The 20,983-nt window shown below is 40.5% G+C and overlaps 1 protein-coding gene across 2 annotated transcripts in view; it reads right to left on the minus strand.

Annotated features, from left to right (window-relative positions):
* Positions 1-1,758: 1,758 nt before the first annotated feature.
* The window catches only part of btbd8 (BTB domain containing 8), a 49,681-nt gene continuing 30,456 nt past the window's right edge, over positions 1,759-20,983 (minus strand). For both annotated transcript variants that reach the window (XM_014025100.1, XM_014025099.1), the window contains exons 13-19: positions 17,930-18,059; positions 17,222-17,283; positions 16,114-16,651; positions 13,463-13,550; positions 7,070-7,185; positions 5,126-6,979; positions 1,759-2,547 (exon numbers count right to left, since the gene is read on the minus strand). In XM_014025100.1, coding sequence (XP_013880554.1) covers positions 2,048-2,547; positions 5,126-6,979; positions 7,070-7,185; positions 13,463-13,550; positions 16,114-16,651; positions 17,222-17,283; positions 17,930-18,059 — 3,288 coding nt within the window. In that variant the 3' untranslated portion in view covers positions 1,759-2,047. The remainder of the gene's footprint in view (positions 2,548-5,125; positions 6,980-7,069; positions 7,186-13,462; positions 13,551-16,113; positions 16,652-17,221; positions 17,284-17,929; positions 18,060-20,983) is intronic.

Consider the following 20,983-nt stretch of genomic DNA (forward strand, 5'->3'; position numbering starts at 1 on the left):
TCTTCCCATTAAAAGGAGCATAAAGAAGTAAAAAGCAGTTTCTGTGGACCTGGACGAAGTTGTTTATGCGCTCAATGAGTCCTTCAAAAAACTCTTCTGGCGGGTACTGAGGCTCAACCAACAAAAACGCTGTTCCTATGAGACAAAACAATCCAAACATTTCTTTACACCTAAGTAAGAATATCTCAGGTGTGTGTGATTGGTGTTCTGAAATCATTTTACACTCATATAATGCTCAAAAAATAAAGGGAACACTCAAACAACACATCCTAGATCTGAATGAATGAAATACCTCTAAGTAAATCAAATTTCTGTGAAAATAAACTGTCCACTTAGGAAGCGACACTGATTGACAGAGCACATTCAGCTTTTTACAGAACAATGAGAATATTTCATCCATTCAGATATGTGTTATTTGAGTGTTCCCTTATTTTATTTTATTTTTTTTAGCAGCATGTTTTGAGTGTGAAAGTCTCGTAGTCTCACCTGACAGTGGATAAATAAAGGACCCGGACTCGACACTGTCAGAAAGCCTGATCCGGTGCTGCTGAGTGCTGAGCATCTTACAGGCTTCATGGTTCTGATACGAACAAAATCAATCAGTTTTTTATTTTTTATCGAAAGGGTCACGTTAACGCGTTAACTAAATGTAGCTAAAAAAAAAAGAACATACAAAAACGGATGATATAAATTTAATTTAGCATCTCTTATTACCTGAAGTGAAGAGCTAATTATAACTGTTGTTCTCCACGGACTTTTGTTCGCCGTCATTACTGATAAAATAAATTAATGGCGCAAGTTCCGAAGCGCGCGCGTGCTGTAGTGTTGTCCAGAAACTGCCGCTAGATGTCGCTGTTGTGTCGTAAAAAAACTGTTTGAGGCATTCATTAAAAAGTCCAAGTAGCCTCCAATATAAACAAAATACTATTTCACACCACATTGTTTGACAATTAAAGCATTTTTAACACCGTATTAATGTTGGCAGCAACTGTAATTTATTATAGGTTTAATCCAAGGTCAAATGAAAAAAATATACTGAACACATTTCATGTTATTAAATTAAGGTGAAAGTAACTAAATTGATTTTTCAGCCCCCAGCAACCAAATCAATGTGTCAATTAAATACACAGACACAAATAAATTTATTGGTGCCCTTTCACAAATTATAAAACACATATATTTGTGTCCTGATGCATCTCAGTAATCCAGGTAAAAAATCAAAAAGAAAAAAATTGTATAGGTCTTCTGGACGGGTTCTTCTCTAATGAAACATTTCGTCTCTCCTCCAAGAGACTTCTTCAGTCTAAGAGTTTCAGGCAAAATTCAGGCTTTTAAGTCTTGCCTCCATGTGACTGATACTCACATCACATGGCTATCGTTGACACCTAATTAACACATATTTGTGAGGAATGTCTATTTATTTAGGTAATTTCTTGTATATTTTTCTGCTAACAGAGGAGTCCATCAGGGTATTTTTTTCATGGAGTCCATTGTGACTTATCTGACAGAAGGTGCAATCAGAAAGTTACGTACCTTGACCTTGGAGCTAATCTTGAAAAGCTTCCTTAGTCATTTATCTTCCATTTCATGTAAAGGGTTGTATTTCCTTTCCTATTTTAAAGCCCATGCTTAACAGCTGCTTTGTGTTGTTCTTATATGAACAAAATCAAGCTTAGAAATGGCCGAAAATGGATAAACCGTTATCTTTAATCAGTTAAAAAAGGGCTCATTTAGATTATCTTCTGACACGACAAGAAACACATCAGAAACACAAAACTTTATTGTATTTTTCTTGAGGAAACTTCAGTAAACAGCCTTGTTTTGAACAGAGAAAAACCATCTGCATGAATAATGGCCCGTTTGAGTTAACTGTGTACTGAAGGTGTGATCGAACATAAAGAAACGTCCAGAACTCTGCACGGTCCAGGCAAACTATGCCTTCCAAACAGACACAAAGAGATTACCAATGAAATAAATTAAGATACAGTCATGTAACAACACAAGCTCAAACAGAAGGCATGGACTGTCCGACAGGCCCTCCTCTGAGTCAGTGATGTGTTTCCAGCTCCACGATGGTCCACTCTCCCTGAGGAGACGCAGCATCTTCTGGAGAAAAGCTCGTTACTGTGATGCTGGTAGAGGAGTCTTCCATGGGTGAGATGAGCTCAGCCCATCGTTTGAACGTCTCTCTCTCAGGAGACAGAAAGGCTTGAGAGTCCAGGCAGTCACGAGACAAAGACAGGGTCTGCTTGATGAGGTACTGGGCCAGGTTGAGTTCCTCGGGCACGGGGTTTATGACGCCCAGGTTGGACTCGTGGTCCGAGAGGAGCTGCCGCAGCAGGCTCCAGTCCCGCTCGGCAAACTCGCTGCTCTTGTCCCGCTCCTCGTTTTGTTTCTCTTCATCCGCCCGCTGCTCGACCTTCCTGTCCTTGCCCGAGCCGCGCTCGAACGCGTCTCCGACGTCCATCTCGTAAATGGGAGACAGGACTTTGGACGGTCGGCGCTCGTGTTTGCAGGTTTGATCCGTTGTGTCACAACCATTGTCCCCTAAAAACAATTAACAATACTGCTAAATGACAAGCGGAACCACGCCTCCACAGTTCTCCTTTCAGTTCACCCATTAACAAAAACAAAACACAGATAACTGAGCGTACCCTTAATGCAGCTGTGCCCTTTAATGGTGATGTCATGTGGGAACAGCCGAGCGAGGAATGGTTACAGTTAACCAGCAACACAATTACCACTAAATAACAGCAACCACTGACTATTCGTATGTTAAAGGGTAAACAGTTGCTTTAAAGGTAATATACAGAGGAATGCCTTTCTGAATGTATCTCTTTATCCACTTGTCAGAGATAAACACTTGATATGTTCTAAAACTAACGTGCAGCTCTAAACAGACTTAAATACAGAAACGCACCAGCAAGCAATACTGAGGTACAAAAGATGGCAAACGGCCATTTTCTTTCCCATCTATTTTAACATTTACAAACTGGCAAGCTGATTTTAGCGAGCCGCTATCTGATGCTGAAAACAATAAAGCACACGTTTTGTGTCGGGACGTCAGCCCCGTAACGCTGCAGCAGGATTCTCTTCTGTGACGATGGCAGTGAAGAAAGAGAGACATGGCAGAACTACGACAGCTACTGCAGACGGACGTCACGAACTTTACAGAGGTCGTGATAATTACAGCACTACAACTTAGAGACGACAAAAAGGCTTTTCTACACACGAGTCTACTGGGTGTGACACAGATGATGGAACAGAAACAAAAAAAATGAAACATGAAGGATGACAATCAAGTGTGGTAACTGCATGCAAGTGTGCCGTGCAAAATAAAACAAAAAACAAAACAAAACAAAAAAAAACCTACCCAGGAGCAGGTACATTCTTGAATAAAAATAATGTTTTTTTAAAGCAGTGGCAATTTGTCATCTTTTCTGAACAAACGTTTTAGATGTACGAACATCTTTAAAACCAAAAATCTGATTTGAAAGAAATCTGTTTACCCTGATCAGTTTTAAAGGTGCTACTTGTGCATTTCAAAACCAACAAATAATAAAAAAATTATATCGTTTGTATGGGACTGCAGCTACTGAAAACAAAACAAAAAAAAAAATAGCAAGTGGTGGGCACAGTTCTGCTGAACTGCTAATAGCAAAACTAGATTTTCGTTTAGCGGATTAGCTTTTTTGCTAACTTTGGAAACCGTTAGCGGACCGAACACCTTTTGCTAATTTTAAGCCCCGCTAAATAAATTTGCAAGTGTATCACTTCTATTTTTATGCCGTTTATTCCTAATTACATAAAAATTATCTCCTCACAAGCAGTGTTATATGTGTCAGGTATTGTGTGTGTAGCATGTAGCATCTTAAGCAGCTAAACTATAAACAAAGCATTAAAAAGAAACAAAATAACATTTAACAATATTTAAATAAAAACTGACAACATATTAAATATGGTAGAAAAAGTATCTGCTATTTGTATTTTTACAAATACTGTTTAAAGTTAGTCAAACAACAAAATCAATCAAAGAAACGCTTTAATTCTAAAAGAGGTAACTGGAAGAATCACAAGTCAGAAATAGAGCTATAACTCTGGTTTTGATTGGCCGATTTGCCACAGATGATCCCACCCACCTTGAAATTAACCCAGTATAAACTAACAGGTTGGTGTCAGTCTCACCAGTCTTCAACTGGAAGGAAATGAAGACGTGGGACACAGGCTGAGTGGTTACCACAGTCGGGCAGTATTTATGACCTGCATAGTCACAGTTAGCTGTCAGTTTTCTGTGAAAAGTGTATTGGTTCAATTTTTTTGTTCCTATTTAAATCACAAATCGTAAACTCTCCGTGTTAGTGGACTTTTTGTTTGCCTAAAAATAAAGAAACAGCCTCAATAAAAAGGGAAGCGTTACAGCAACACTGTTTCAGAGATGAAGAAGTAATCAGTGGCATTAAAAATACACTCCAGTGTGTAAATAAGTAAACATGACATCAAAACAAAAAGATATTGGCAATTATAAGTTGATGTTAAAATGCCGTATGGAGCACCTTGAGGTTTGACAAATGATCTATGGCTTAAAAAGGCCACAGACTCTTCCACTGCATAAAGAGAAACAACAAAAATGATAATAAATTAAAAAATTTTTCTATGTACACAAAAGTGCATTGGTGTATTCACGACACAGGTTGCATTTTTATTGTTTTATTTATTTATTTTTAACAAATGCAAACTGCTTTTTTTTGTGGTAACTTTTTTGTCACAGCCTTAATGCCTACGACAAAAAGTCACAGATGAAAATGTACAGATGAGGTTAAGTGTTGCGATGACACCAATTTCCATCTTTAAAAAGGAGACTGAGGCAAATCTCTTAAGAACTTTAAAATGAAAAGGTTGAAATGGAAGCAAGATTCTAGTTATGGAAAGAAACAATGAGCAGGTTGAGTTTTGGAGTTTGAATTTGTATTTCTAATTTGTTAACTGGTTTGATTATTGATTGTATCTTTCCTCTGAAAGATAATAAAACGAATCGTGATGAATATTGCGAAAATAAATTTGGCATTTGGGGGAAATGATGGGTTTGGATTGGGGGTCTGGGTGGGGACCATGGATCATACTTTACCTGCTGGAGATTGTGTAGCGTGTACAGAGGAGCCTCTTGTCAGCTGAGGCTCATTTAGGTCTAGGTGCAAATCAGCTTTCTTGTTTTCTGAGGGATTGGTCAGATATTTGTTCATCCCTCCGTTGTACTGTTCAGCATGCCTCAGATCCAGGTGGCAAGGGCGCTCCTGGGTAGGCAGGTCTCTGGTGTCAGAGTCCAGAGCAGGGCACGGGGGCTGGGCTTCATCCGCCTGGATGTGATTAGTCTCCTGCGCTGGATGGTGGATCTCTGTGAGGAACACAGACTTTCCTTCCAGTTCCTTCTCCTTCGGCACACCGTACGGTGGATCTGTAGTGCTTTGAGGCGCGTAGTTCTGTTTGTCCCCGGAGCTGAACTGAGGCGTGGTGGAGTCGCACTCGAAAACATCGCAGGGAGTCGCAGCGTCATCTTGCTGTTGAGGTGGGGTTTGGGCGCCGCCTTCTTCCGAGGCCAGCTCCTCGCACTCGTCGACCGAGAGCAGCACGGAGCGACGGAAGTTAGAAGACTGGTAGTCGGGCCGATCGTTCTCCTGGTCGGCGCCGTCGTCATCGAATGCTAGATTGATGATCCCCTGAAAGTGCGGCGACGGCTCGGTCGGCTGCAGCGAAGCGTCGCCTGGAACCACTTCAACTTCCGACCTCTCGTCTTCCGTCTCTTCTTCCTCATCGTCATCTTCTTCCTCCTCAGAGGAAAAGAGCTGGTGGTCGGGAACGCTTTTCACATTGGCAGGGACCTCGGCTTCTGTTTCCTCCTCCGTCACCGGAACCTCGTCTCTCTGCAGCCAGGATGGAGGACGTCGCCTAACTCCTTCCTCCTCGCTCGTGGTCTCCACCTCTCTGCCACGCAGACGCACCTCCACTCTCAGGCCGGCGCCACTTTCATACATCTTCAACTCTTCCGGGGTGCTGGTGTCGCTGCTGCTGCGGCCCAGGAAGTCGTGGCAGAGCACGGTGCCGCACTTGGACACGCCTCGGTCGTTGGAGCAGTCATCGTCCTGAGAGCCTCCGGCGTCGTAGTCCTCGGAGCGAGGCTTGATGTCGTCGGAGGAGGTGGTGTGCGTGCTGCCGGTCTCAGATTCGGGGCTGACCTGGTGGTTGGCTCCAGTCCAGGAGTCCTCCAGGGGAGTGTCGGTGCTTCCCATGCTACAAGGCGTGCCTGCTGGGCGCTCCTTTGGGGAGTTTGGTGAGCTGACTTTGACAACCTGTCCTCCGATCATCACGCCGCTTTGAAACGACTTCACTTTGCTCTCATTGGTCGGCCTGAAAGAGTCTTCATCAGAAAACGTGACATGGTGGATGTTAGCTGCTGGTGCAACGGCGCCCTCATCTTGAGGCGCAGCATTGATTCCTGAGTCTGTTTTAGTCTTTTGGGGGATCTGCTGAGGGTTCGTTTCAGGAGGATCTGACTGCTCTTCTTCTTCCATTGTTGGTTGTACTTTGTCGTTTTGATCAGACTTTTCAACCGGACCCAGTTCAGTTTTAGATTCAGCTTTTTCACCATTCACCATTTCAGATTTCTTCGTTTCTGACACCATGGATGAAGCAGCGGCAGAGGTTTTGGAGGGTTTTTGTGATGCTTTCCCACTAGATAATTCAGCAGTACTTTTTGGCTTTGCTCCAGACTTGGCTGCTATGGCAGACGACTGTTTAAAGGGCGCAGAAGAGACTTTAGCTGGTTTTGATTTAGCTGCGACTCCATTTACTGAGGCGGGCTTTGTGGTCTTCTTTTTAGACGCATCACCGTCAGCTTTATCTGTCCCTGAGGATTTCGGCACATCCTTCTTGTCTTCTTTCCTGGGAGAAGCTGGCTTTTTTACAGGTGTTCCAAGCTTTGAAACTAAACCAAAATTAAAGTGTAGGAACAAAGCATTAATTCTTCTTATAGCCCGTGAACAGACAGTTAACGTAATAAAACTGAATATCTCACCGTGATGGTCTGTGGTAGCTCTCCCCTTGGTGTCTGGTCTCGTCACTCCAGCAGACTTCTCTGGAGGACCAGCTTTGGCTTTACCAGGATCTTTCATACTTGACTTATTGGTAGGACTGATGAAACAGACAAAACAAAGTGACTAGTAATGATTTTACCATACTTTTTTTAAATAAACATCTTTGGTGCAGACTGGGTTTTTAATAAATTTAAAAACCATCTGGAGAAAAGGGGAATTATGAATTAATTTTACCACCACTGGGTGGCAACATTTGTTTTCCCTTTCACTTTCCTGAAGGCAGGCTTCTGAAACATTTAGTATTGATTTCAAGCAGTTACTTAAAGTCACGATGAAACTAAGTACTCCTTTTTGAACTCTATATACTCTAAATATTTGTATGAGCTTTAACAGGTCATTATATCATGTTGTCATTTGACAAAATCCAGAATCAATGTGGAAAAAAGGTGAAATGTTAATGTTTTCAAAGGCACTAAATTGATCTGTTGAAGCTACGTGCTGCTAATCTGACGCTAAAGAAAGCTGTAGCTGCAACAGACACTTAGCTCCACTCACACTGATTACAATCAGTGCAGACTCCTCTATGAAGGCAGGAATGTTGACAGTTTGTGTTAACACAGTGCCACGCAGAAGTGTTGATCCTAGAGAAACAACTTAAAGGGTTTTAAGGCAATTTCCAAACCATTTGGAGTCACAAGTGATTAACTTTCAGGATAGTTTCCAATCTCCCCAGGAGTGGACATCCCTGCAAATTCATCCCAAGGTCAGACTGTGCAGTGTTCAGAGAAAAAGCAGAAAGCACAGTAGCACCATCTCAGACTACGAGTTTACCGTGTTAAACATTCAAGTTCATTACAGTAAAACTAATTAAAAAGAATAAACCAGTAGGATTAGCGTGGAAGTGGTGGCAGAAAAACAAAACAAAAAAAAAAAAAACACTTTTCATGTTTTATAAAAGAATACAGCACTGCTTAGATTAGCAAAAACTGCCTATATTTTTAGTCATAATGCACACATAAGTCTTATTTTTGGAGAAAACCAAAAAATTAGCACCAACATCAAAATCACAAGTGTCAAGCACAGAGGTGGAGGGTTGATGATTCTGGCCTGAAGACTTGGGCACTTTGCAGTCACTGACTTGATCTGAAATGAGTTTAACAAAATGATCTAAAAGACAGCGATGCATTGACTCAACGTTGGGGGTGTAAGAAAATATCGATACACTGAAATATCGCAATATTTTATTTCCCCGATACTGTATCGATATTCTAAAGTCCTGGATCGATTTTTTATTAAGTTTTAAAATGTCAACTTTCCTGCCAGCCATTCATTTTTATGTTGTAGTTCAACCTCTGACCACTAGTTAGCAGCAGTGAGCCAGCCATTTGGCTTCTCTACCTCTTGAGCGCCAGAGAGTAAGAGAGCATTAGCATTGTAAGTAAACATTAGCTTTATGCTCCGATAGCTGAATCTGAGCGGAAAAGACCGACACCCTCTGCCTTCTAAGCTGAGGTAAGGTTACAAACAGTTACTTATTTGTCAGAATGTCTGTATTTTAAGACAAATTAAGTGTCTTGTGCGCTCTTTTTTCCAACTGTAGTCAGCTTTCACGTTACGCATATAGCGCATGCGTCTATCACCTCGAGCGAGCTCGGCACTCCCCCCGTGACATAAAACTCTGTCTGTTGCTCTCATTAGCTACGTTTACATGGACAAAAGTAATCAGATTAAACAACCGTTCGGAATAAAAATGTGTCATGTAAACAGCCCGTTCCGATTATTCTGATCTGATTGAGCTCGATCCGAATGAATTTTTAATCCGAATGAAAAGGGTGGGTTATGCCGATTGATAATCGGAATGACGTTCATGTAAACACTTAATCGGATCATCTTATTCTGATTGTAGAAAACTGACCTGTGCGCATGTCTGCTGACTTTCATTCACCCGGTGGGACAGCAGCGCTCCAGCTGCGCCGCACACCGCACAGAACTTTTCCTCCTCGCTCTCTTAACAGATGAAAAAGGAGGCAAACAGCAGACGTTGCTTCGCAAAAAATAAAAATAAAAAGCACGTATTGCTTCATGTGCAGCTCAACCGAGGAGTAACGGCGTCTCTACCGTTATTAAAAGCTGACACGGGTCCGTCCTGAGCACACAGAGGAGCTTTGTTTATGTTTGTAACACGGAAGTAGAGCTGAAAGTTTACAACACTGCACATGTCCGGACTTTTATTCTGAATAAAACTCCAGTGTATGTAAACACTTTTCATGATCGGATTGTGTCCATGTAAACAGTACATTCGGATTATTTAATCTGAATACATTTCAATCCGATTAAAAATTTTGTGCATGTAAACATAACTAATGTTCAGCTGATGATCGCATCAAAGTCCATGTACTTTATCCTGCTGTGTTCACTTCAAAAACGGTTTAACTTGTTTAGCTTCTCAATTTCTGAACTGGTTTTCTTCAGGACCTGCCCTGCTGTTAACTGGTTTTCTTCAGGACCTGCCCTGCTGTTAACTGGTTTTCTTCAGGACCTGCCCTGCTGTTAACTGGTTTTCTTCAGGACCTGCCCTGCTGTTAACTGGTTTTCTTCAGGACCTGCCCTGCTGTTAACTGGTTTTCTTCAGGACCTGCCCTGCTGTTAACTGGTTTTCTTCAGGACCTGCCCTGCTGTTCGACACACAGTTATACAAATCATGCTCTGGATGCAGGTCAGCTGATCCCAGAAACTCTGTGTGCAGCAGCTTCATATCATCTGTTTACTGAACTTTATGACAACATAAAGGCTATTGTTAAGTGTTGGATGACCATATTGTAAATTAATATTAAAAACGAAAAGCTGCAAAAAATATATTTTCAAACTATTTATTGGCAAATTTAGTCTAATAATTGAAAACATGGATGAAATATGAAACAAATAAAATAAAACACATACAAAGCAGAAAACAGCTAAATGTATCAAAAGTATGTCTGTGTAATATTAGAATTTTCTGAGACAATGAATTTTGGCTTTTGTTTTTTTTTCCAGTAAGAGGTTTTTATTTAATAGAATTTTTGGACCAAAAATATTGCAATATATCGCCTTGTTTACAGTATTGAAATATATCGGGATGTATCGTATCGTGACCCCTCTGTCATGATATGTATCGTATCGCCAAATTCTTGCCAATACACAGCCCTACTCAACGTGCTGAAATATCATAGCTTAGGAGAGCTTAAGGTCATATTCACACCTGACACATTTGATCTGCTTTAAATACAACAGTGATGGTTTCCCCCGTTGGTCCAGACCTTTTATGCAGGTGTGAATACATTCATGCAAACCCAGTACGACCAAACAACCAGACCGAGACCCACTTTTTGGGGTGGTCTCAGTCCACTTCCAAATGAGCTCTGGTGCAGTTCGCTTCTGGTGTGACTACAGACTGGACTCAAACCAAACCAACTACAGGAAACATGAGTCTTTTTGGACTTGATGAGCCACCGTTGCAAAGCAACATGGCAGCAGTTAGCCCTCCAGTGTTGCTAACGCTAACACTGGGCTACAAACAATGAGATATTGTGGGTCAGGGAACGTGGGGCATCTTGTCTCCTTTAGGTTGCGGCACGCATTTGACAACGCTGTCCCAAAATTATAAGTATATCATCGTGAAACCGACGTTAAATGAGCTGCTTTTGAAATTGTAAATGTAGTTGTATTAATAGCATCATCTTTATTTATGGGTCTGCTTCCTGTCATTTGTGTCTAATGTGAGCAATGATTGTCCCCTGCGTAGCTTTGTTTATAAATTATAGTCTGCTTACAAAACAGCACAATGTGAATGAAACTGCACCGAATGAAAAAAAGAAATCCATAATCTGGACAAAACAAGTGGACCGAAGGACTTTCCTGGTGAATACACCCTAAATGATTTAACAGATGTTAATGAACTGAAGCTGCAGTTAGAGAAAATGTTTCCACAGTTCTGTCAGAGACCAACAACTTCTGTTTTGTAATTTTTTTAATTTTTTTTTTTTTTTTTATAATTGCTGCATTTTGTCTTAGTTTTAGTTGAATAAGCAATAACACTTTGTAACATGTAGCATGCTGTTCATCTGAGGTTGTAATTAAGATTATTGTTAATACCTTAGAATTGAACAAATATTTAATTTAGTTATCATGGCTACATAAATTTGGATGAAGGATGTTTTTTTTTTGTGGATAAAATCCAAGCATTCAGCAGCTACCTATTGGCAAAGTCGTCACTTAACTTTTTATGAAATAAAATGTTCAGATTTTGCTAAATGTCACAGATAATTTTAACAACTCTTAAGGACAAGAGGCTCGTCAGAACACGAGACCACTGCCTTTACCTGCCTGACAACCAAATAAACTAAAAATACACACAAAGGTAATAATATACTGTACTTCAGGTCCCACTATTCTCTTTTATGTACATTTACAAGATTTATGAGTCATTTCTTTAGTTCATGTTAGTCAAAGTAAAACTCCAGGGACTTCTCTACTTATACTTATATGAGAATAAAACAGCAAAAAAGACAATAATTCATCTGTTTTTGTTTCTCTCTAAAGTTTTTAGTTCAACAGATGTATGTTGAACCCAGCGGCTGACCTGCTGTTCCTGCAGCTTTAAAGGGATCCATGGTTAGTTGTAACATTAGATTTTATTTGATAAAATTTTATTTTAACTGTAAAATAAAGACTGTAAAAATACTGTAGGCTGTTTAGTTTTTATAATTTTGAAATTTTTTTAAAAATAAATTACACGGACTGAGCCATTTTATTTACACACAAAGCCTTCTGGGTAAATGATGACGTGGATAGGTCCTCGGTGCAAGGCTGCTAGCGAGCTATATCCACCCTGAAGGTTAATCTTGGACAATATCTGATGATCGACTCTTTTAAATGAAACCAGAGAGCGTTGACAGAGAGGAGAAGGTAGAAATGACTCTGTTTACTCAGGACCTCAGTTTAGCTTGTTAGTTTGTTGCGCTAACGCCAAGCTAATAAAAAAGGATATATAGCATTGGCGCTAACGCCAACAGGCTAAGCTGAGGTTCTTCTTCCATGAAGCAGCTCTGTTGTCCTCCATCCATATTTTCAGTTACAGACTGAGTCATTTCTACCTTCTCCTCTCTGTCAACGCTCTCTGGTTTCATTTAAAAGAGTCGATCATCAGATATTGTCCAAGATTAACCTTAAGGGTGGATATAGCTCGCTCACACCGTGGACCTATCCACGTCATCATTTACCCAGAATGCTTTGTGTGTAAATAAAATGGCTCAGTTCATGTTAAAATATATTTTTAAAAAATTACAAAACTAAACAGCCTACAATATTTTTACAGTCTTTATTTTACAGTTAAAATATAGGTTTATCAAATAAAGTTAAATGTTACAACTAATCGTGGATCCGTTTAAGGAGATATCAAGGGTTTCCTTATGGTGCGTTCACACCGAACGCGATTTCAGCGTCAAAATCGCAGCCAACGCTGAAGTTTGAAGCTTGTGCACTTTGAGGTCAGACGCAGGACAGCTGCGCTGCACGGCGACAGCCGCCCCGCCCCTCCCTCCTCTGTGGGGCTGTTTGATGTCGGACGAGGAAGTGGCTTTGCTTTATTTACAGAGAGCCAGAGCATGTCACGTTCATCAGATAATTAATTCATAATTAATTCACCAGATAATTCAGAGAAGAGGCTCACAGCTCGCTTTCAGGACTATTTTTTTCAGTCTGATGAGTCGCTGCCATGCATTGCTGCGGATCAGGACACGACTGCAGCACTCATTTTAGCTAAAGAGCAGGAGCTCTGTCTGTTTCAGGTTAGTGGACATCATTCAGTAAACTGTCCCGTCGGGAAATATGTCTCTACGTCACACAGTGGAGTCTCTCTGATTGGTTGACGCTGCGCGTCGAGCTGCAAAAGTTCAGATTTTCTAACTTCAGCGATTTGCGCCTCAGCGTGTCGAACGCTCAGATCGTTCAAATCGCGCTGCTCTAATCGCGCTTGAGGCGCCGCAGAACTTCCTGACGCTGCTTGAAGCACGTCCACCATAGACTTTGTATGTAAACCTGCTGCTCCTGATGCTGAAATCGCGTTCGGTGTGAACGCACCATTAGGCTTTCACAGCTCCAAGTTTGACAAAATGACATTTGCAGAAAACCGAGAAACTGATGGTCACAAAAATACGTGAGGACAAAGTGCATCTATAAAAACAGCTAACTTATAAATTTTCTAATTAAATTTACATGTCCAACAGACACATTCTGTTTGGGTTTAATACATTTCCTCAAAATTCATCAACTCGTTGGAATGTCTGCGGAGAAACTTGTTAACGTCCAACTTGATTAATTCGATAAATAAATCTCACCTGCTGGTCTTTGGTGTCTCTGACTTCGGAGGAGGTTTTGTCAGTGTGGATTTGTTCACTGCCTTGGCCTGCTGTTTGGGCTTTGTGCCTAAAACACAGAACAGGAATCAGATACAGATACTGTCAGTGATCCACGATCACCCCACAGTACTTTGTATTATATTTATACAAATTATTATTTAACACATTGTAGCATAGCCACTGTTTAGTTCTTCTACTTAACATGCAGTTATGACACATAAGGAAAAAAATACAATCACTTCATCCTGAAAAATTACTAGTTGATTGCACCTCTTCTGGTTTTTGCAGTTGTTTAATAAAACAGCCTTAAACTTTGAATCAGATTACAATTTATACAATTTGCTGGCTTTCTAAGAGTTTGATTTCTCTATATTCTGTGAAAAGATGCATCAAAGATGCATTAACAATGTGTTAGGCTAACCTTCATAACTCTTTCTTTTATCAAATGTTTCTATGTTTGTTCCTCTCAGCTCAGTTTATTTAGAAGAAATGTATTTAATACTTTTCTCTACTTAGCTGCTAAGCTGAGTTTGCTTTTGTTTGTTTTTTGTCTGTTTTTATATTGTGAGGTGTCCTTGAAAGGCACAGACAAATTAAATATAATTATTATGATGAAGGGGGATAATGTACAAAATATGAATGAGCATTTCATAAAGACACACTGACTGCCATTTCCCCTGATTCTTTACCCAATATGTAGTTTTATGTCATTGATAAATTTTGAAATGTGCAAAGTCTGTTTTTCCATCTTTATAAAAGTAACTGAACTTGAATCCACATCATCAGGTCAGATTGATGATTCATCCACAACATTCATTAAATCCTCCTCAGTCCAGGACAGCCCACTCTAACCTCGTTACATCTGTTCAGATGATAACTTTGTTTATTTTTTGTGACATTTATTTCAGCTGATTTCTTAAACTCCTGGTCAAAAAAAAAAGTCTCCTATATAATGTTATTTACTATTTATTTAGGTTTCAGTCTTGGTGATTTGACTTAACTGTGTATTTTAGACTCAGCTGATTCTGACTGGAAACAAGCAGCATATTTATTTTTAGCAGATTGTGTGATAAAATGAGTTGTATAATCTTCCTAGTTTTGTTTTAGTTGTTGCCCATCATGCTGGGGCCACAGTTCCTGGTGGGTGCAAAAGGCCATTAGGGTCCACAAGGACTCTCGTGACGACACACATTTATAGATGCATTTCATAATAAATTACATCATCATTTTGGGTTTTACTCATTTTGACCAATTTATTTTATTCAAGTTTTTTTAATATAACTTTCCTGTTTAGGGAATGGATAAGTCATTGCATCTTCCTGCTCTCCTTTCAAACACCTTGTGCTTTGTTTTACACAATACTCTTCTGGAGATTTTATGTTATTAATATTTTTTCACCTTGTATTTGTTTTGTATGATTTTTTTTAATTGTTCAAAGATAAAAAAGTCTCTTCTCCGTGGCCTTCGACAGCATGTTAGAGCTGGACTTTATAGTTCACCGTAAAACATTTTATGCTGTTTTATTTATTTATAGGGCTGTTTTAATTGTAGGTTATTGCATCTTTTATTTGTTTTATTTTTTTATGTCTTGTGATGGTTTTTATTTATTGTTGTGTAAAGCACTTTGGTCCTGTAGTTGCTTAAAGTGAAATGTTATAAAAAAAAAAACGCTTGCATGTTACAGGAAGCATTTATTATTTTTTTAAGTCAAAATGTGGAGCAACAGGCAGATGTGGCCTTTTGATTAAAACATTTGCAATAATTGGATTTTGACAAAATATAATGAATAAATATCTTATTGTATCCTTTGAATGAAAGGTATTATCTTAAAGAATTTTTGAAGCATTTTTTCAGAGCAAAAACAACAAAAAAAACAGATTTAGAGCAAAAAAAGCCTTAGATATTTTTTCCTGCGAGCTAGCAAAGCTTTTGTTTCTTTCCAACTGGCAAATCTCAATACCCAAATATGGTTTGAGGTTTCCTTTTTAAAATTAAATCAAAAAGTTCATTAGAATAATCTAAAATTAGGATTAAGTAAACAGCTCATTATATAAGGATGTCCAGCATCAAAATGCATCTTAAAAAGCAGAAATCTGAGAAAGTGCTGAGGTTATTTTGGCTAAATTTGACTTAACCCTGTTGATGTGAATGGTCATAAAAACCAGACTGTTCAGCTTTTTATTTTCCCAACATATAAAACACCCAATAAAACCTTCTATGAAAAAGAGATTTTATCAGGAAACCTGAACAGGACAAACATTTGAGGCCTACTCAACACAAAGATGAGTTCCAGCGTGTCTCTATAGTCGACACAAAGGCTCAGCAATCTGTTCCACCTCGTTTTTACTGTTAAACAGACACTAGCTCGCTGCCAAAGACAGCTGCACGCACTCCGCTTCCTTACAAATCAACACTCAAACATAACGAGGCTCTCATCTTCCACATTTCCCTCTTAGCCTGAGCACAACATTGATTACACTAATTAAACAGAGCTTCCTTTCTTATCTGAAGCAGTGTTTGATCACTACGGGTGTTGCTGCCACTTCAGTTTGGCTGCAGTGATGCACTGCGTGGTAATCAGTGTCAGCCACACTGAGAAAATATAAAGAAGTCAATAAAAGAGAGTAAACCTGGAAGGGAGTGTGTGTCAGTGTGAGTGCTGGCTCCGTTCTCTGGTGAGATGCTGTCTGATGAGGCTGAAGCGGCGGGCTGAGTGTGGTTGGCGCTGGACTTGTAAGGCTGTCCCGCTGAGATCTTCTGAGGCTTCTTCGCAGCGGCCTGGCTCATGGAGGTCCGGCTCGGGGGACCGGTTTTAGGCCTCGCGCCGGGGTTCAGCTTTGTCTCCTGCTCTTTGGCTCCGTGGGAGCCTCTGGGGCCATTGGCGCTGCCCACGTCTCGTTTCGCCCCGGCCGCTCCCGTACCATTAACGACCGGCGTGGCGGCCGACGCCGTCTTTGCTTTCGCCGCCACGCTCTTGTCTCCTAGTTTCTTCACAGTCTTTGTTTTGGTCGCCTGACCATCTCCTGCTTTAACTGGACCCAGAGCATCGGATTTCATGGCTGACGTAGCGGAGTGGGAGGCAGGGTTTCTGTTCTGAGACACCCTGTGGTTCCTGTGCACAGGAGGACTCTCAGGTGGGGCAGATGTGGGGCATTTTACAGCCTTCGACTGAGGGATAAAAATAAGCACAAGAGTCATGTAACTGCATCACTGCGCTGGTTATTCAACAAAAAACAGCACAGGAAATGGATAATATTAGATCAATACACCACAAGCAGACCACTGGTGTCTGCCATCTTCTTTAATCTGCTGAGGTTATTTTAGCTCCACAGCTAAACCTTTACTCAAGTCAAACTTTCCATTTGTTTTAGGAATACATTTTATTTACTTTTACAGCATCAGAACAAGTAAAATCTAATTTTCTGATAGCATGAAATCTGTAAGCGATGCTTTTAGCTTCTCATGTCTACTATCTCAACATCTGTTACATTACGCACATCTGTTTGGAGCGACTGATGCTCATTTTTATATTTTCTATTTATGCGTGAGGGCGGGGCATTTACAACATATGGCATCTAAATGCTTCAAACTCAACTTGTGATGGCACATGAAGCTAAAACTGACAGCTGTTTGTATCATCAACCCAGCGTTACAATCATTTCAAAATAAAATGTTTGCTTTGTTTCGGTTTGCAAACAATATTTCTTTAAACAAAATTACAAAATTATTGATTATTACCTGTGAGCTAGAGAATACGGGTTTTTTACCAAGTCTTCGGTTGTCTCCTTTGTCAATAGCCTCTGTCAAAATAAAGAGAAAAAAGGCAAATATATCTCAGCAATGGATAAGTCAGTAATTAAGCTGGAAAAATAAATTATCCCAAACTGAGCTGTTTAGAAAGAAAGTCCTGATTTCCAGTGTTTACCCCTCGATCACAACAGAACAACCATTAAATCAATAAAGGGATTAGTCATCCGTGTCTTGTAAGCACTTTCAAAAAGAAACCGTTTGTCGAGTGAAATGTAATCTTTGTGTTACCAACCCACAAACTGACTACAGCAAATGATTCATGTAAGATGGAAGCATCTGGTTTGTATTTGCAGAAGCATTTTTCATAAGCAGAGCTCCAACAGCAGCAGCAGCCTGAGCTTCCTCCCATTAGAAACAAGTGTGGTGCATCTGGTGCATTTACCATGTCAGCGTGCACACATCACCCCAAAGAGCTTCAGACACAGCAGCAGAATCTACCGTCAAAGCTCCAGCCGCGCAGTAAATAGGTTATTGCTAAATATAGGTAGCCAGTAACTGTTAAACCAGTATCTATTCCTGCAGACTCATTGCTACAGTATCAGGCTGGAAAAACATCAAACATGCATGACATTCCACACATACATGAATACTGTGTGTAGAGGCAAAGGTCTGAGATTAAAAAATAAAAGGCTTTACCTGCGAGTATCCTCTCTCTGTGTTCAGATGGCAGCGCGTCCCATCCCTGCGTGTGGCGAACGGCATAAAAGGTCTGAAGCAGGAAGGTCCAGAGACGGCCGCTCAGCGTACGGACCTCTCGCCTGAACGGCTGGCGGTAACACACAGAGGAAGGAGAAGAATGGAAGGGGTGCGCTGCGGCGTGGACGAATCAGCAGCTGCTTCAAGAACCTTTCACCATGGCAACAAATACCCTCCCCTCCTCCCTGGTTTCCCACCGTCTACCCCTCCCTCCCTCTCTCCCTCCCTCCCTCCGCTCTGCCCCTGTTGCAGAATTCACTTGAGCTCCCCAAGCAAAATCTGCGATGTCGTTAGCCAACGGCTACGTTCTTCTTTCAACACCTTGTATTATGAAAGAAGAAGAAGAAAATCAAGCTGAAGGCAAAGAATGAGCCACTTCTACCTCTTCTGTTGTGTAAACAACACACTTCTCAACAGCAGATACACGTCCAGATTAGTGGAGGCTGCTGGCAGACGTCACCATGTCCCTCAGCCTAATCCATGCAGCCGGTCAGAGCACTGCTTATTGGGGTTATATGCTTTAACCTGTGCAGCCAGGACACTGTCTCACACACTCAACTTGCATGAGAAAGGTTTTTAACTCTGTCCTGTCAATGCTTAAAAGAATAGAAACCAAATAACTCACAATTTGAAATCTTAATCTAAGACTGATGATATCCACCAATTCCTTATTGAATCCTTCTGACAGACCGAAATCAAAACCTCAGATTCCCATCTTTTGTAATTGCTGTGTGTTTTATACAAAAACTAAAACAACTGAACACAAATCCTGGTTATTGAAAGCCATCATCATGCCCCTGCACCTTTTGAATAAAATATGTTGCAGAATGATTGGAAATTAACTTGAGAGCTTTTAAATTGATGGTTATGGCGATGATGATAAAGAACCCATATCTTACAGTGGGCACACTGCTCCCACCAAAAACACACTGGTCTTTATTCAAACCTTCTCGTCCCTCGGAAGAAGGACACCAGGTTAGAAACACTCTGTGTTCTGAGCTTCTCAGGATCCATAAAGGGATCTCCAATAATTATTTTCCTTTGACTGCCCAGAGACAGGCAGTGGTCTAAGTAGTGCAAAGAGGTCTCTAATAGCCTATACGCCACGGTCATTAATGACGTATTTCCGGTAAAATTCTTGCCACGCTCGTCCCTTCCACTTCCTGCTTACTGCTTTGTTTTTAGCGTTAGCTCCTAGAACTAGTCCGTGAAAAAGTCACAAAAGTTAWARCATCTGTGATCTACTGGTATAAAACGTGAGTTCTGTTGTGTGCCGTTGTGTCCACTAAGCAGCAGGTACGATCTAGTAGTTAGTTTTTATCCATTTTCCTCTAGAGGAGGAAAGATGACAGCTGTGGATAGCTACAGGGAAAACTTATCTTTAAAAGCTCACGCTTGCATTTGTAATCGTCATTTCTAGCCTGAGGATATTCAAGAGCCAGCATCAGAAATGAGAAGACGGAGGTTACAAAAGGGAAATGTACAATTATCCCCCCTTCACTGCCAAGACCGGGAGAGGAAAGACCACCTCACAGCTAGGAGGAAGCTAACACAGCAGCCGGTACAAAGGTAGGTGTGTGTGTGTGTGTGTGCGCACGTTTGTTTTATACAGAGTGTGAAATGTTTTAGGCAACTTTGTCATCAGTTTTATGCAAAAGTAAACTTGCTAGAGTATATTACAGCGTTAACAAAACAAGCGACAAGCCCCTCCCCCTGAGCACCGAGAGCCGCAGAAACTCCGCCTGATAATAATTAGGTTTTTAGTTCACCATCGTCAGGGAAAACGATCCAAACCATACAAGAAGCCCATCAATTTAAAGCCTAGACTCTGCTCTTTCCAACAATATAAGTGTCACAGCTCTACATGAAAAATTTACGGAACAAGCAGCCACGGAATAGCGAAAAAGGCTAAATTCTGGAACCATAAACACGAACGTCTTTCCTTTGTTTTTATGGCTTTAATCCATTTTGGATTGATTTTTTTTTCCCACTTGGCTGGACCTGTACGTCTCCTGTGTTAATGTCGGTACATGTAATATGCTAATTCTGTACTGTTGAGATCATTAAGAGTCGTTGTCGAGTGAAAAAAATCTTTCGCTAACAGTGTTTCCTTCGAACCGGAAGACCGGTTCGTGGCAAATTTGCTAGAGTCGGAAGTCCATGGCATATAGGCTATTGAGTGCCACATCATCACACAGACCATTGTCATGGAGTCCCATCACCATTTTGTGGCAGTTGAGCAGGTAGGACCTCATGCAAGAACCGTTCGTACGAACAGATTTGTTCTCAAGTTGTGCGTACGAGTGAGTTAGGAGAACTTGTGGCATTCACCAATTTTTTCGTATTCTAAGATTTTCTTCAGATACAAACAAAATTCACGAGTGGTCCAGACCTGTCGTATATTTTACGAGCAATCAGTCTGCTGTTATCCAGATGGATTTTTCTCACTAATAATTTTACATTTCATTAGTTTGAAGATATTTTTGTAACTAAGGACATAAATTGATTACATTAAATTAAATTGGCTTTTAATGCTGTTGTATAACACTATAATATTAATATAAAGATCTCAAACTACAAACCAACTTAATTTATGCATTAATTGAAGTTTGGAGACATTTAAAATGCGTCTTTTCAGAACCGCATCTGACACTTGCGACGATCGGGAGAGGGGAGACAGCCAGGCAGGGGGTGGTGGTGGTGGTGTGTGTGTGTGTGAGAGAGAGATTTGATTTGATTTATTGATTTAACAGGAAAAGATTACTAAAAATCAAGCCTGACTCAGCATAATTGCTGTTTTACATCAAGTTCCTGTTCTGCAGCACATACGTAAAACACTCAGAAATCCAGCATCACAATCACATCATTTATACACAAAGACAAACAAGCATAYCAAATTTCAGGAAGGCAGCATTTGCAAAATAGGACGTCTAAATATGAGCACAACAAAAAGTGTCCAGCAGATGGCAGACAAGATTCTTCTTAAAGGGCTGT

This window comes from Austrofundulus limnaeus, unplaced genomic scaffold (genome assembly GCF_001266775.1).
Source record: "Austrofundulus limnaeus strain Quisiro unplaced genomic scaffold, Austrofundulus_limnaeus-1.0 Scaffold456, whole genome shotgun sequence".
Lineage (NCBI taxonomy): Eukaryota > Metazoa > Chordata > Actinopteri > Cyprinodontiformes > Rivulidae > Austrofundulus > Austrofundulus limnaeus.